The sequence below is a fragment of the Orycteropus afer genome, unplaced genomic scaffold, assembly GCF_000298275.1.
Source record: "Orycteropus afer afer isolate SDZICR_OR568_19922 unplaced genomic scaffold, OryAfe1.0 scaffold00333, whole genome shotgun sequence".
NCBI lineage: Eukaryota > Metazoa > Chordata > Mammalia > Tubulidentata > Orycteropodidae > Orycteropus > Orycteropus afer.
In genome coordinates this window covers 1,981,934-1,998,313 of record NW_006921920.1, presented here as the reverse complement: position 1 = coordinate 1,998,313, position 16,380 = coordinate 1,981,934, and the positions used below count along the sequence as shown (strand labels likewise).

The following is a 16,380-nucleotide window of genomic DNA, read 5'->3' as shown; positions in this document are numbered from 1 at the left end:
TTTATTTAATCAGAGATAGCATAAGCAATATTACAATATTTCTGATCATTTTGTCCCTGCACTTAACATTTCTCAACTTGTTGGGAAATATTAAAAGTTAAATTATTTCATATATGATTTTCCTTAGAGGTAGTTTTTACAAAGAAAAAGAGTCTAGTATAATTAATATTTTTGAGGAATATATCAATCAGTTGGAGGTCAAAAATCTACTTCCAAATTGTAAAGAGTGCAATTTGTAACAATTAGTTAAAACATGATTTGTAATTCAGTGACATTTAGATTTTTTTTTCCAAGATCTGAATTGCTTTGTCTGCCAAAATCATATCCTAAATATCTTCCTTAATAACTCATAAAACCTCTTAGGCTTTACAGAAATGAATGCCTTATTCTTAGATGTTATGGTATAACTCTGATTCATTTAAGATAAAAAAGAAAATATTATTTTTGTGCTAGTGGAAATTTTTCATTTGTTGTTGTTGTTGTTGTTTGCCGTGGAGTCAGCCCCGACTCATAGCGACCCCTCCTTGGGTTTCCGAGGCAGTATCATTATGGAAGTAGGATTGCCCAACCTTCCTTCCAAGGAGTGGCTGGTGGGTTTTAACCGCCAGCCTTCTGGTGAGCAGTCAATTGCCTTAGGCACTATGCTACCAGAGCTCATATCCTAACAAATCATCAGCATTTTCCATCATTTTTTATCAAAATAAAACTAATTTGTTTTCATTGTATAGATGTGCCATTTTAACTCACACAATTTACCTAATAATTCCTATCTTTTAATAATTATAAAGTTATTTGAGAGTTTGTTTCAAATTTGCAATTCATAATCAGAGCAATAATTATTTACATTTTGTATCATTTTCTTTCCTATCAGTAAGACCATAAAAACAAAATATATTGAACCTTGTTGCTGAGACCAATAAATCTCAAAACATAAACCAAAAATATATATATATTTTTTTTAGATAGAAATCTCCGAAAACATCTATCCATCTCTCCTCTGTGGGAAACTAGAGAAAGAATGCAGTATTGTTAAAAATGTCCGTGAATAGAGTAGGTAAAAAAAAAAAAAAAAAGTTACATGAACAAAAGCAATGTTGTTACATCTGTCCAAGTTGTTTTTTTAATGCAGAAGTCTATATTAATCATTGACTTGGAAAACAGAATGTGATATATCAGGATACTACTTCATTATAATTTTCATCCTCTGATCCTGTTTTGTCTTTTCTTTATAGATAAGTTCTTTCTTATGTATTTAATTGATAGCTTAGTCTTTTTGAAGTGTAAATCTATTTGCTTCAAAAATAATAATCAGTGAGGACAAAAGAATCTAATCACTTTTGGAAAGTGAAAGATTGAAAATAACAAGAATATTGGTATCAATATTTCAAAGCTGATACGGTTAAAACTTTAAAAAAACCAAGTTTGTTGTGAAGGACCATATATAATTTGCAATACAATTTCAAACTTATTTTATTTGAAATAGAATGAGCACCATAAGAAGTGGCATTAATGGTGCGTTGTTCTAATTTGTGGCCACATGAACCTGCTTCATCAAAGGTGCATTGCAGTTTGCTGCCTTCCCGTGAAGAGCAAATTGCAAACCCAATTCCATCTGACAGCATGTGGCTATAAAAAAGAATACACTCTTTTTATATACTCCCTGGATAATGAGTTTCAAATTAGTTTGTGCTTTTGAAAAAAGACTGAAGTTAAAACTATCTTTGGTTAAAGTGCTATATTTAGAATTTAGATACGAAGCTTGACAGCAGAGTGCTGTAAGTATGCTGTTATCTTTCGATTGTGTCAAAATCTGTTCTAAAATACTACATTTTTCTACATATTTAAAGAAAACTTGAAATAGTTATATTTTGCACAATGATCACCACAGTGTACATATGATGATCTTAAATAAGATTTTGAGAAGAGTAAGACATGTGCTGAATACTAACAAAGTTCAATTATTCTAAGTGCTCATAATGGAGAATCTTCTTTGATATCAATACTTGTGAAACTGGAGCTTCTCACAGATGCTGGAAGTTGTCTCACTGAGGTTGGTAATTGCATATTAATCCCATGTAAATATGTCAAAGGAGTTTTTCTCAAATGGCATTTCACAGAGGCTGCTGGGGGGCAATACGCCGAAATCAAATAAATCAAAGCCTTAAGAACCAGGAGCCTTAAAAGGTTATTCATTTGATTTCCTTAAGAATAAACTTAAATTAAATTTCTCCTTCCTGTGAGGACTGATACAGAAATTCAGTGAGTGTCTCACAAATATTATGCAATCAGCACTGGCAGATAATTTTACCCAACACTGCATCATTTCTTTCGGTGTTATTATTCACGTCATTTTAATATTCTCAACTCCTGAACCTGCAGCTTGCTTCAGTGTGGTTGAGAAGTCATTTTCTATGGAATTACTGTGCTGGTCACTGGCATCCAGATTCTTGGGCCCACCTAAAACTAACTGACTTGGAATATCTGAGGTAAGGCCTCAGAATCTGCATTCATATACTTACAAACATCCAAAAATATTACCCCAGTAAAAACTGATGAACATTTTTCCTAGTGCTAAGCTATCCTGTCTCAACATGAAGCTCCTTTAAATCTATCTCTCTCCCTCTCCTCTCATACACTTACCACACATGGATATTCTTGATATGCTCTTGCATTTGTCTCTACAACTGTATGAGATCACACAGACATAAGTTATATTGTGTATAAGCTTTGAAACATTTGCAAATATTTAGAGATCCACTGCACCTAGAGACATACTTGTGGACAGTAATTGGTAGTAGTTAATAGAAAACCATAATAAATTACTATCCGTATTTGTTTGAATTTTGTTTTTTCTTGAATAGTACTCCCGGATTTGTTTCTAATAAAATAAATCAATTAGGTTCATTTGAAAATAGGATAGTCAGAGCACAGTACAACAATGTTTTATCTCACCCATGGAAAAAAATAAAATAAAATTCAGCAATGCAATATACCCTTATTTTCATATGGAGAAAATTATGGCATTAAGAAAAAGTCAACGAAACTTACCACTTCTTCATGTCTGCATTTTCTCACATTAATTCCATTTATCTGCCATGAAAAGGAAAGCATAATTTCAGATGGTATATTGGAAATGGAGTTTAAATTTGGCTGCATACAGAAAATAATGATAAATGTATACCTGTAGAATTGCATCCCCAATAAAGAGTAATCCTGAAAGTTCCGCTATGAATGAAAAAGGGCAGTTGATTATACATAATTTTTTTTCCCCCACACACAGATACATTTTTTAATCAAATAAAAGTAAAACAGACAAAAAGTAAGAAAATTTAAATATTTTTGTTTGGTGGTTAGCATTCCAGAAGTTCCACCAGGAATGGACATTAAAATATGATCATATAACTCAATCCACTTCAAATTTTGAAATTCATGCATAGATTATATCTATTCAGTTCTACATCTTCAGAGCTTGCAGTTGCTAAAATTTGGACACTATTGCAAATGGAGGAGTCATTAACTTAATGCTTTTAAAATTCTGAGAAGACCTCGCTTGAAGTTTGATACCTAAATGTTCAATCCATCATCTGTGGATTCAGCTCTAAATTTAATTTTAAACATTGGATCACATTGCTGCTTTTAATCAATGTAACAGTTGCTTTGTATCTTCATTGCTTTTCCTAGGTCAAATTTCATATAAAGGACTGAGTTAAAATGTAGAGAACTGAAAAGGAAAACTTGTAATTGTTGTATTGGAGGAGACTTGTGTCATTAAGTTCATTGTTTGTTTAATGGAATAACTGGATTGTTATCCAGCCCCTCTTTTGCCATACAAGGTCACAGCCTTTGTTTTCTGTTTGATGCTTACTTTCTTGTCAGCAGGAAGCTTTCCATGGTATGATAAAGAGCAGAGACTCTAAAGTCAGACTTGGGCCTGATTACACGGTAGTTTATACTTCTTAATAATCATCTAAGTCTTCAAGAAATATGTTTTATGAAATAGTCCTACTAAGTAATTCTCTAAATATTTTACCTCTTTGTTCCTTGGAGATTTTTGAAACAACAACAGGAATGTTATGTTCTGCTCCTCCCTGGAAAGATTTAAAAAAAGTGTATATTGTATTGTTTTAATGAAAAGTATATAACTTTTAGCCAAGAAACTCTGCAGATTATGAATATCATGTTAACTGAACACAAAACACCATTTAAATAACCTGTGAAATTTCTTTACTAAGGAGATAGTGTTGCCTTGAAATTTATTTCCTGTCTAAAATTTCACTGTGACATTCAATAATTAATAAATGTTTACTTCAAAATTTTTCATTTAAAAAATATTAGTAATGATTTTTAAATGGCATTCTCTTCAGTGTGTAGCAATGTTACCCTTTCTAGAAATTTTTATTTAAAATTCCAAGTTATGATTATGCATTGCCACTATCTGGCTAATTTATTCTGTGATGGTGAGTTTAGCACATTCAAAAGTGCAAGGTGAACTTATATCCTCTTAGGATATAAAGTACCTGGGGGAGATCTTGACTTGCACAAAGGAGTGAATGCAATCAGATTGTGGGTTTTATGGGGGGAGGAACTCATCTGCATTCCCTTATTTAGTATTAGTTTCCTCTTTGTGTGTTAACACATCCTAAGCAATGAACATAATAGAATAAACTAATTAGAATATTGCAGAAATGTTTCAGTCTCATTGATCAAATTATATATATATAATTTTAAGTAAACTAAAAAACTTAGGTAGAGAAGAATCCTTGACATAACTAAATAAAAATAATATTTCTATATTAGTATTAAATATTTCTACATTAGTATTAAATAATATTTCTATATTATTATAAAACATACTGAAAACAATATTTAAAAATAAGTTTGTTAAAGAATAAGATATTACATAGAAAAGAAACAGTAGTATTTTAATACATGAGGGTGGAATAGATGAATTAGATTCTATGCTTCCACGCCTCCAGGACAAAAAGTTGTTTTAGAAAAGTCATTTTGCTGGTTATTACAAATATTTAATACTGAGTGGCCAATTAACACAAATATAAGATAGAGAATGCTACAAAAAATACAGATAATCCACATTTTCTTGACAATCAGAGTGTTTTTTGCTTCTCTAATATTAAGAAGTAACATAGTAAATTCAATGTCAAAAACTTCTACCCAAGTTGAAATTTGAAACTACTGCTCACCTCCCCTTTTTTCATTATCTCCCACCAACCAATATTTAACTATCTATCTCTCACAAACCCTGTGAAGATAATCTCTACCAAAGCCTACAATAACTTGTAATTCTGGCTCTATCCTTTAGTTTACATACCCTCTAAAAAATTATTGATTCTCTTTAAGATGGTCTCTCATGGATAAATGTGACCATAATTTGTGACAGTGGAAATAATGAGTAAGAGACACAATGGATAGAAAATGCTTATTTAGAATGTAACAAACATTAAATCAAAGGAGGATATTACCATATTCTATCAAGATTTATGAGTAAAATTTATGTGGTAAATAAGATTAAGACTAATCCATTCTAAGATTCTTAGTAGCTAAGAATCCAAATTTCCAATCTCCTGTACTCTGTTCTATTCTCTTCTCATAATTATCAGCTTCTATCAGAGTATAATATTTACTCATTCATTACATCTATTATTTATTCTTTTTCTACTTCCCTCATCCTAAATTACAATGAAGGCATTGAATTGCTTTTGGTAGACTGATGGCATAGTGGTTAAAGCTTCTGTCTGCTAACCCAAAGTTCGGCAGTTTGAACCCAATAGACTCCTTGGGAGAAAGATGAGATAGACTGCTTCCCTTAAGATTTACAGTCTTGGAAACCCTGTGGAGCAGTTCTACTCTGTCCTATAGGGTCATTATGAGTTGGAATGTCAGAATTGACTCAATGGCACTGGGGTTAGGGCCAAATGGGTAAGAGAATGTTTTGTTTTGTTTTCAGCCAGAAAAAAAATACAAAATATTCTAACATGTGGTGCTAGAATTTGAAGCTAACTTGTCTACTCCTGACAAATCTTAGCTCCTGGAACCTTTCCTGCCTTTGGTACCTTAGTGAGCTCTATGACTCCTCATCTTCCCCATATTGCAGCCAATGTTGCAGAAGTCATTATGATAAGCAGTATTATAGAAAAGGGTCTTATGTGGGTCTTTTATTTATCTTTGCATAGATGTACATTTCTAAAGAGTATTTCAATTTATTGGCTGAAATCTTATAATTATTTATAATAATTTCCATCCTTTTTAAACTTCTGTTTTATTTCTAGGATGATTAAATTGCAGATGTTGTACATGTTTAATAGTCAACAATATATAGAGATAAGAGCCACTTAAGATATATATGTGAATGGAAATGAATAGATACGGTCATTGAAATAAATATGATTTTAGTCTATCTTATAGGAGCTCTGGTAGCATAGTGCCTAAGGCACTTGACTGTTAACCAGAAGGCTAGTAGTTCAAACCTACCAGCCACTCCTTGGAAGGAAGGTTGGACAATCTACTTCCATCGTGATACTGCCTCGGAAACCCAGGGAGGGGATGCTATGTGTTGGGGCTGACTCGATGACACATAACAACAACAACAACATATGCTTTTGTTACAACATGAAATTCTACTGATTTCTTAAAGAAAATGAATATGAAACAAAAGAAAAAGAGGAATACAACACTAGTACTTTAATTATTACAATTTCTTATCTTTATTAAAATTGTTCATGCTGGGAGCTCTGGTAGCATAGTGCCTAAGGCACTTGACTGCTCACCAGAAGGCTGGCGGTTCAAACCCACCAGCCACTCCTCGGAAGGAAGGTTGGGCGATCCTACTTCCATAATGATACTGCCTCGGAAACCCAAGGAGGGGTCGCTATGAGTCGGGGCTGACTCGATGGCAAACAACAACAACAACAAGCATCCGGTATCAGGTTAACTTTTCCTACTCTGATTGATTAGAGAAGCTATACATAGTATAATACAACACTTAATATTTCAAATGAAACCACATGAAGAAAATGAATGAGTTGTATGTGATGCCTGGTTAGATAAAAGTCCCAAATATATTTTTAAAAATTCTTGAGTGATGTGCTTAAGGGTGCCAAGCTTCTGTGAGACCTTTTCTAATTTACATCTCAGACTGAATACTAAGAGATTTGCTACAGCCATTCTGATCTCATTATTAATCAGCAAAAATAAAGTACATAAAATGCAGTGTGACAGTATGACCTTCATAATGATACTGGAAAACCAGGCTACCTTTATGCTTAGTCCAAATCCTCCTACAGTTTGTCTTCTAATGGTCACTGTTCTCTCCTGAAAGACAAGGTTTTTAAAAGTGGTTAGTTTCTCCCAATATTATACTTACATCTCATTTTCTTTTTCTAGGTTTTGTTTTTTGCTCTTTTAAAACAAATATTTTGAGACATGATAGAGGCTCCAAAAATTCCAATAATTGGAGTATGTTATAATTTTGTAATCGAAGGTGAATGATTTATTTGTCAAAATAGAAGAGAGTACATATTATTAAATTTCTAAACTCAGAAAAATTAAATTCTTCTTTACTCATTTTTGGACATATTTCAAAATCTTAATATTTCAAAATCTTAACATGTACATCTCTTCACATTTTCACATTATACATTCTTGTTGTCTAAGAAATTACTCACTTTGGGTACCATAAAAGCAATTCATGTCAGTGTTAAATAGTGTCTTCATCAAAGGAGGTCTTTTCTCCACCACTACAAAATCATATTGCTTGTGGGGAGACTGGATAGCTGAGATGTGAGGTAGTGATATCTCAGTGTATAAATATTTCAAGTATATGGCAAAATTGAAATTGGAACTGTGTGAAACAATAACATTATTTACACAGAAAAACAAAAAGGGATTACAACTTTTACTTCTGATGTCTCTTGGTAATTAGGCTAAGATAAGCTAAAAACTCACCATTTTGACAGGATTTCAAGCTCCTTCATTTTATCAAATATTTAGTTTACATAAATAAAAACACAATAATCCTTAAAGCACTACACAGCCATACCAAAGGAAAGATATATTATTTGAGTTACCTTGCATTTTAAAAAAATAAGCCTTCTTGGTTGGAGATTGGAATATATTTATTAAAAATCCATTAGTTCAACTGAGATAACATAAATTAGTTCAACTGAGGTAACATAAATTAGTTCAACTGAGGTAACATAAATTAGTTCAACTAAATAACATAAATATTCTTCAGTTCACCAACCTTCTAAGTAATTTTAATTATTTTTAAAACACTAATTTTACTCATAATTTGCATCAAATTGTGTTTTCAAAACAACATTAATATTATATTTATACAATAAGTTTCTATGTATATTATAATTTATACAAAGCAAATTAAAATATAAAGCAAAATATTCTTATTAAAGTGCTACAATCTCAACTTTTTTATTTATAAACTTGATGTTATGTCATTCCCCACTGATGTAGCCACAAGTATGAGAGTGTGCAGTGTTTTAGAATTAACACAATAAATCTTATGCATGTAAATGTACCAGTATATACAAAAGCAAAACAAGAAGGTAAGTACATGCATTATAAATATGCAAACATTAATGTAAAATAAACAAAATATTTATTGGAAAAAAACCTTTAATTGAAAAGTAACAAATGTACAGGACAGTATAAATATGTTAAATTAAGTAATCTTTGATTACTACCCATCAAATAATTCATTAATTTAAGGTTACATTTCAAAGAATATCAGGATTAAAGTCAGAAATCTACCAATAACTCAAATATCCACAACATATTTGCCAAATTACACAAGCCCTCTCAGTGTCTGTTTTCAAGGCTTTAAAATCATGCTAATAAATAAATAAAACAGCTTTGTTCTGAGAATTAATATCTGTGAAGGGCCCTGGCAAACAACAGAAACTTAATGGATATTAAAGCATGTACACACATGCACACACAATCTGTGATTACAGATAGGAATTATTTTACAATAACCAAAAAATCCAAACCCATTGCCATCTAGTCAAGTTGATTCTGATTCATACAACTGTACAGAGCAGAGTAGAACTGCTCTAGTGTTTCCAAGGCTGAAATCTTCTAGGAGCAGACTGTCACATCACCCAGGTTCTGGTGAATTGAAATCCCTACTTTTGGGTTAACACCCAAGCACTTAACCACTGTGCCAGTAGGCTTCCTTTCCTCTTACACAATATTAAAAATTTAATTTTTATCTATCTTACATGTAAATACTTATACCATAGAGTAACTCAAATATTGGAAAATGATGATTCAAGGACAGATAAATTAAAGGATAATCTTTAGTCTTATAAAACAGACAGGTAAATATCTTCAAAAAACTGCTTTTGGAGATAAACTAACATTATTGAATGGCAGGAACCATTCCCTTTGTTCCTTTTCTTTAAGGAATGAATAAATTATTCCTTAAAATAGCATCAAAACCAGTAATGCTTTCATCTCAGTCAACCCACATCAGCTGTCTCAAAGATTTCAATCTGTTGGAGAAAATGCATTTTAATTAGAAATGCCATCACTTAAATATCCCAGAACTTCTTAAATAACAATCATTAGTCAGGAGGGCAACCAGTTCAGTGAGTTTATTTCAATAGTTTAGGGTGTGCTTGAGAGGAGCCACAAGCCCATTTCGGTTCTCAAATGCCTTTTAAGCATTCTGTACCAGTCTGCAAGGAGCTCTGGTGGTAACAGTGGCTAAGGCATTTGACTGCTAACCAGAATATTGGTGGTTCAAATCCACCAGCCACTCTGCAGAAGGAAGACCTGGCAACAATCTACTTCTGTAAAGACCCAATGGGGTTTGCTGTGAGTCATACACACACACACACACACACACACACACACCAGTCTGTTCCCAATCTTTGATGGAGAATAACAGGAATATTTAGAACATATTGTAAATCAAATAAAAAATTATGCAGAGAAGAGTCTGGACAGACAAAATGTCAGCAAAAACTGTTGAAAATCTCAGGAATATGATTTATTTATTTATTGTAAACACACAGCCACAGGTATATGCACATGAAAACCTCAGCTTAGCACCTCTATGCTATTGCATCGTTAGAAACATAGGAGAGACAGACAAGACAAATCACTTATTATTTTAAACCCTAGTGTTTAAATTGGCCACTGAAGGCAAAAGGGAACTTGAAAAAGGCAAATTCTCAGTTATACTTCCCTGTATTCTGCCAATAGTTTATATGTCTGAATGAGCAATACTCTTCCCTCTCTACATCTCTCCATATCATTCTTTCTTCCTTGTCCCAAAATATAAGATCAATAAAAATAGATATTGTTAATGAATTGTTTCTCTCCTTAGTCTCAAAAGTCAGAGAATACCTGGAAGTTGATCTACAATTGCATTGAGTTAACACATCTTAAGGAAGACTGGGCAATCTACTTCTGTGAAGATTTATTTCCTTGGACATGCAAAGGGGGTGGCTATGAGTTGGAATCTACTTGATGTCAGTGAGTTACTTTTTTTGTTTCTTTATTTTGGGTTGTTATAAAAGCTGTTGCCTAGTAACAAGGCATTGTCCTTTGGGAAACCAAAGTGTAGTCAGTTGTTTTTAAAAATACAAAATCTTTGAAATCCCTGATAAAAAGGAGGCTTTTGACTTCTGGTAAGATGGTGGAATAGGGAGAAAGGCTGCACAGACCCTCTCCAACAAAAACAAAAAAAAAAAGGAAACCAATTAACACAGTCACAGAAGATAATCCTGGACCACTAAGACTTGAAGGGAAGGATATAGAAGTGGATTAAACCCCAAATAGCAGAAAAATTTGCATGAAAATACCAAAAAAGGAGACAGAGTGGCGGTCTGGCAGTGATCCTGAGCGATCCTGATGGCACAGACAGCTTGGAGAGTGCTGAGTGGTGGTAGGACCTAAGAATTAACCTAACAATCATCCCTGCTAGCCAGGGACTGCAGAGAGGACTGCTCTGGTGGCTGGGGAATAAAACGTGAAGCACCAGAGAAGAGAAAGGCAGGCTGAGGTGTGGACTTTTGCTCTCTGGAGGCGTCGCCATTTTGAATGTTTACAAGCAGCTTGACCATTTTGGATATTTAAAGAGACAGTGCTCTCCAAGATTCCACAGGCTTAGGAACAGGTTCTGCTAGCCAGTAACAACAAGGACAATCCGGACCTGGATGACTGAAAAGGTGCGACATTCCCCTTGTTAGTCTTATACCCCACACCCCTTGGTGAACAGAGGTGTGGCCATCCCCACACCCACACACTTTCTGAGCCCAAAGGAAGTCCATCCCAGTCTGTGTGCTCAGGCATAGCCTGGGTGCCCTGCCCTACATATCCCTGATTTTTTTCTTAATTCTTTTTCTTTATTTATTTCTCTTTCTTTATTCTGGCTTATAGTTTGCTTGTTTTTGAATGTTTTAAAACTCCTATTATTGTTGTTGTTGTTGTTATATGCCATTGAGTCAGACCCAACTCATAGCAACCCATCCTTGGGTTTCCAAGGCAGTATCACTAGGAAAGTAGATTGCTCCATCTTCCTTCTGAGGAGTGTCTAGTGGGTTTGAACCACCAGCTTTCTGGTTAGCAGTCAAATGCCTTAGGCACTATGCTACCAGAGTTCCCATTATTATTAATACACTTGTCTTTTTTACTATTATTCTTTATTCATCCCCTCCCAGGTACTAGTTTTCAGCTCTTTTTCTTTTCCTTGTTTATGGTTGCAATTTTTCCCCCTTTTTTTCTCTTGGTTAACCCAATTACTTGTTTTGCTTTTTGCATTTTCCCCATTTTTTTCTTCATTATTCTCCTTCTCTACCTTTTTTCTTTTATTGCCCCATCCCCAGATATTACAGGTTGTCTTGTTTTTTTCTTCTTCTTTTTCTCTTTTCTCTTTTTTTTTGGTTACTGTTTCTGTGTGATTACATGGTATATTTTTTTGTCCATGTGCCTTTAGTTTTTTGATGGTTATTCAATTGTAACTTTGTCTAATTGAGTGGGAGACAGGAACAGTCCCCATAAGACACCACTACACCCACCCTTCCTGCAACTTCACTTACTGACCGAGATCCACCACCTCCTACTCCACCAATGGGCCAATGATAAAAAAACACCAAAAAGAGCCTGAATCACCCTTGGCTGCTCTTCACAGTTAACAGAGATCTTAACACCTCTATGTCACGATGTCTCAGAGACAAGACACCATCTCAGTCCACAAAAAGAAGCAAGACAAAGTGGTAGAAACAAAGCAACAGGACACAGATCCAGAACACATCCCTGAGAAAGAAGCAGCATTGGAACTCTCTGATAAGGAATTCAAAAGAATGTCATTTAAGTATCTTCAAGGATTGACAGACCAAAGGAAACATAGAAAAAACCCTAGAAGAATTTTGGAAGAAAATACAAGAACAAAATGACAAAATAAATGAAAAATTAGAAATGACGCTAAATCAACAGATAGAAATCCAGAAGATTAGTACTTAATTGTCAGAAATAGATAACACATTGGAAAGGGAAAGGAACAAAACTGATGCAATGGAAGACAGAATTAATGAGATTGAAGCCAAATACCTGAATACTTCTTTGGAAAAGCATCAATCAGAAAATAAAAAATAAATATGAAGAAAACCTAAGAGTCATGTGGAATACCATCAAAAGGAATAACTTACATGCCATTGAAATTCCAGAATAGGAAGAGAAAAATAAAATCACTGAGAAAATTGTCCAAGATCTGTTGGAGGAGAACTTCTCTGATATGATGAAAGATGAAAATATATCCATTCAGAAACTCCAAAGAATGTCAAACAACCCCAAAAGAAAACCACCAAGGCATATCATCATCAAACTCACCAAAACCACAGACAAAGACAGAATCCTGAAAGTAGCATAGGAAAAACAAAAAGTTACCTACAAAGGACAGTCAGTAAGAATAAGTTCTGATTTCTCAGCAGAGACCATGCAAGTGAGAAGGCAATGGGATGGTATATATAAAACCTCGAAAGAGAAAAATTTTCAACCAAGAATTACATACCTGGCAAAATTGTCCCTCAAATTTGATGGTGAAATTAGGAGATTTCCAGATACACAGAAACTAAGGCAATTTGTTAAAACCAGACCACCCTAGCAAGAGATGTGAAAGGGAGTCCTTTGAACAGAAACCAAAAATAGCAAATAACAACTGACCGTTGATACACAAGATAACATAACCCAGAAACCACAGCTATGGACATATCCAAAGTAAAATAAGCTTACAAGATTGTTCACAGGGAACCAGATACATCAATTTTCAAACGAGGACAACTACAAACAAAAAGAGGGAAAGACTGTGTAGTTATTGAACTTCTAAATGGTAAGGAAGCTAAGAGAGTTGCAAGATAGAATGGACTATTGCAAACTTGGGAAGGAAATTATAAATCACAGGGTAACCTCAAAGAAAAATTATAAACCTTCATATCAAAATGAAAAAGAAGACAAATACATATATTCAGCAAATACTAAAACAACAGCAACAAAGGAAATGATAACACGCTTCATAAACATAATGAGCTCAGCACAGAAAATAATATGGAACAAAGAAACAAGGGACACCATTAAAAGACACATAACAAAATGACGGCAACAAATTCATGTGTCAATAATTAGACTGAATGTTAATGGATTAAATGCACCACTCAAGAGATGGAGAGTTGCAGATTGGATAAGAAAACAAAACCCATCAATATGCTGACTAGAAGAGACACACCTAAGAGATAAAGACAAAAATAGATGAAAAATCAAAGGTTGGAAAAAGATATATCAAGCAAATGGCAACTGTAAGAGAGCAGGAGTAGTGACACTAATTTCTGAACAAATTGACTTTAAGACAAAACTACCATACGAGGCAAGGAAGGACATTATATAATGATTAAAGGATCAATTGAATATTAAGATATAAGCATAATAAATATCTATGGACTCAATAAAAGGGCCCCAAAATATATAAATCAGACTTTAAAAGAGTTGAAAAGCCAAACAGATGACTCCACAATTATAGTGGGAGACTTTAATACACCACTTTCATTGAAAGATAGAACAACTGGAGAGAAACTCAACAAAGATGCAGAAGAGCTAAACATTACAATCCATCAACTTGGCCTTACAGACATCTACAGAGCACATCACCCAACAACAGCACCATATACATTCTTTTCCAGTTAACATGGAACATTTTCCAGGATAGATAATATGTTAGGTTACAAAGCAAGACTTAATAAATTTAAAAACATTGAAACACTTCAAAGTATGTTCTCAGATCATAATGCTATCAAACTAGAAATCAGCAGCAGGAAGATCAAAAGACAAAGAGTAAACACCTGGAAACTGAACAACACCGTCCTTGAGAAAGACTGGGTAAGAGAAGGAATACAAATTGAAATTCAAAAATTCCCTGAATCTAATGAGAATGATAACACAACATACCAAAATCTTTGGGACACAGAAAAAGCAGTGATCAGAGGCCAAATTATAGCAATAAATGCACACATTAAAAAAAAAGAAAGAACCAAAATCACTTTAAAACAACATCTCCAACAATTTGAAAAAGAACAGCAAGAAAAGCCCACGGTCACCAGAAGAAAGGAAATAATCAAGATTCGAGCAGAAATCAGTGAAACAGAAACTAGAAGTGCTATAAAAAATCATCAAGACCAGAAATTGTTTTTTTTTTTGAAAAGATCAATAAAATTGACAAACCACTGGCAAATTTAACAAAGGAAAAGAGAGAGAGAATACAAATAACATGAATAAGAAATGAAATGCGTGACATCACAACAGAACCAACTGAAATAAAAAGGATAATATTGGGATACTATGAAGAACTGTACTCCAACAAATTTGAAAATCTGGAAGAAATGGACAGATTTCTAGAAACACGCCACTTACTAAAGCTAACACAGATTGATGTTGAAAAGTTGAACAGGTCCATCACAAAAGAAGAAATTGAATATGTCATCAAAAAATTACCAACTAAAAGAAGTGCTGGCCCAAATGGTTTCACTGGAGAATTTGACAAAACATTCAGAGAAGAACTGATACCAATCCTACTCAAACTATTCCAAAACATAAAAAGTATGGAATCTCCCTAACTCATTTTATGAAGTAACCATAACCTTGATACCAAAACCAGGCAAAGACAGCACTCAAAAGGAAAGCTACAGACCAATATCCCTCATGAATATAGATGCAAAAATCTTCAACAAAATCCTAGCCAATAGACTCTAATAACACATCAAGAAAATCATTGATTATGACCAAGTGGGGTTCATATCAGGTATGCAGGGATGGTTCAACTTTAGAAAAACAATCAATGTAATCCACCACATAAATAAAACAAAGGAGAAGAACCACACCATCATATCAATTGATACAGAAAAGGCATTTGATAAAATCCAACACCCATTCCTGATGAAGACTCAGCAAAATAGTAATAGAAGGGACATTCCTCAACACAGTAAAGGGCATTTATGTAAAACCAACAGCCAACATTATTCTCAATGGAGAGAGACTGAAACCATTGCTCTTGAGAACAGGAACCAGACAACGATGCCCGCTATCACCACTTCTATTCAACATTGTACTGGAAGTCCGAGCCTGGGCCATAAGGAAAGAAATGGAAATAAAAGACATCCAAATTAGTAAGAAAGAAGTCAGACTATCCCTGTTTGCTGATGATATGATCCTCTATCTAAAAAACCCAAGAGACTCAGTCAAAAATGTACTGGAACTAATTGAGAGATTTAGCATCCTGGACAGATATGAGATCAACATCCAAAAATCAGTTGGATTCTTCTACACCAGCAAAAAAGATTGCTGAAAAAGAAATAAGGAAATCAATGCAGTTTACAATAGCTACCAAACAAATAAAATACTTGAGAATAAATCTTACCAGGGACACAAAAGATGTCTACGATAAAACTATAAAAAAACTACTTCAAGAAACCATAAGATACCTACATAAATGGAAGAACATTCCATGCTCATGGATAGGAAGATTGAACATTGTGAAAATGCCAATTCTACCCAAATCAATCTACATATTCAGTTCAATCCCAATCCAGATCTCATCAAAATTCTTTAGAGATATGGAACACTCAATCACAAACTTTATATGGAAAGGAAATAAACCTTGGATAAGCAAAGTATTATTGAAAAAGAAGAATGAAGTAAGAAGTCTCACAGTGTCAGATCTCAAAACCTACTATATAGCAACAGTAGTCCAAACTGCATGATATTGGTTTAATGATAGATACATAGACAAAAAGCACAGAATTGAGAACCCAGAAATAGATCCACTGACCTATAGTCAGCTGATCTTTGACAAAG

The 16,380-nt window shown here is 33.8% G+C and overlaps 1 protein-coding gene across 1 annotated transcript in view; it reads right to left on the bottom strand.

The window, feature by feature from the left end:
* The window catches only part of SNTG1 (syntrophin gamma 1), a 747,297-nt gene that overhangs the window by 683,617 nt on the left and 47,300 nt on the right, over nt 1–16,380 (bottom strand). The window contains exons 3-6 of the mRNA XM_042782475.1: nt 7,273–7,329; nt 4,031–4,088; nt 3,182–3,225; nt 3,049–3,090 (exon numbers count right to left, since the gene is read on the bottom strand). Coding sequence (XP_042638409.1) covers nt 3,049–3,090; nt 3,182–3,225; nt 4,031–4,088; nt 7,273–7,329 — 201 coding nt within the window. The remainder of the gene's footprint in view (nt 1–3,048; nt 3,091–3,181; nt 3,226–4,030; nt 4,089–7,272; nt 7,330–16,380) is intronic.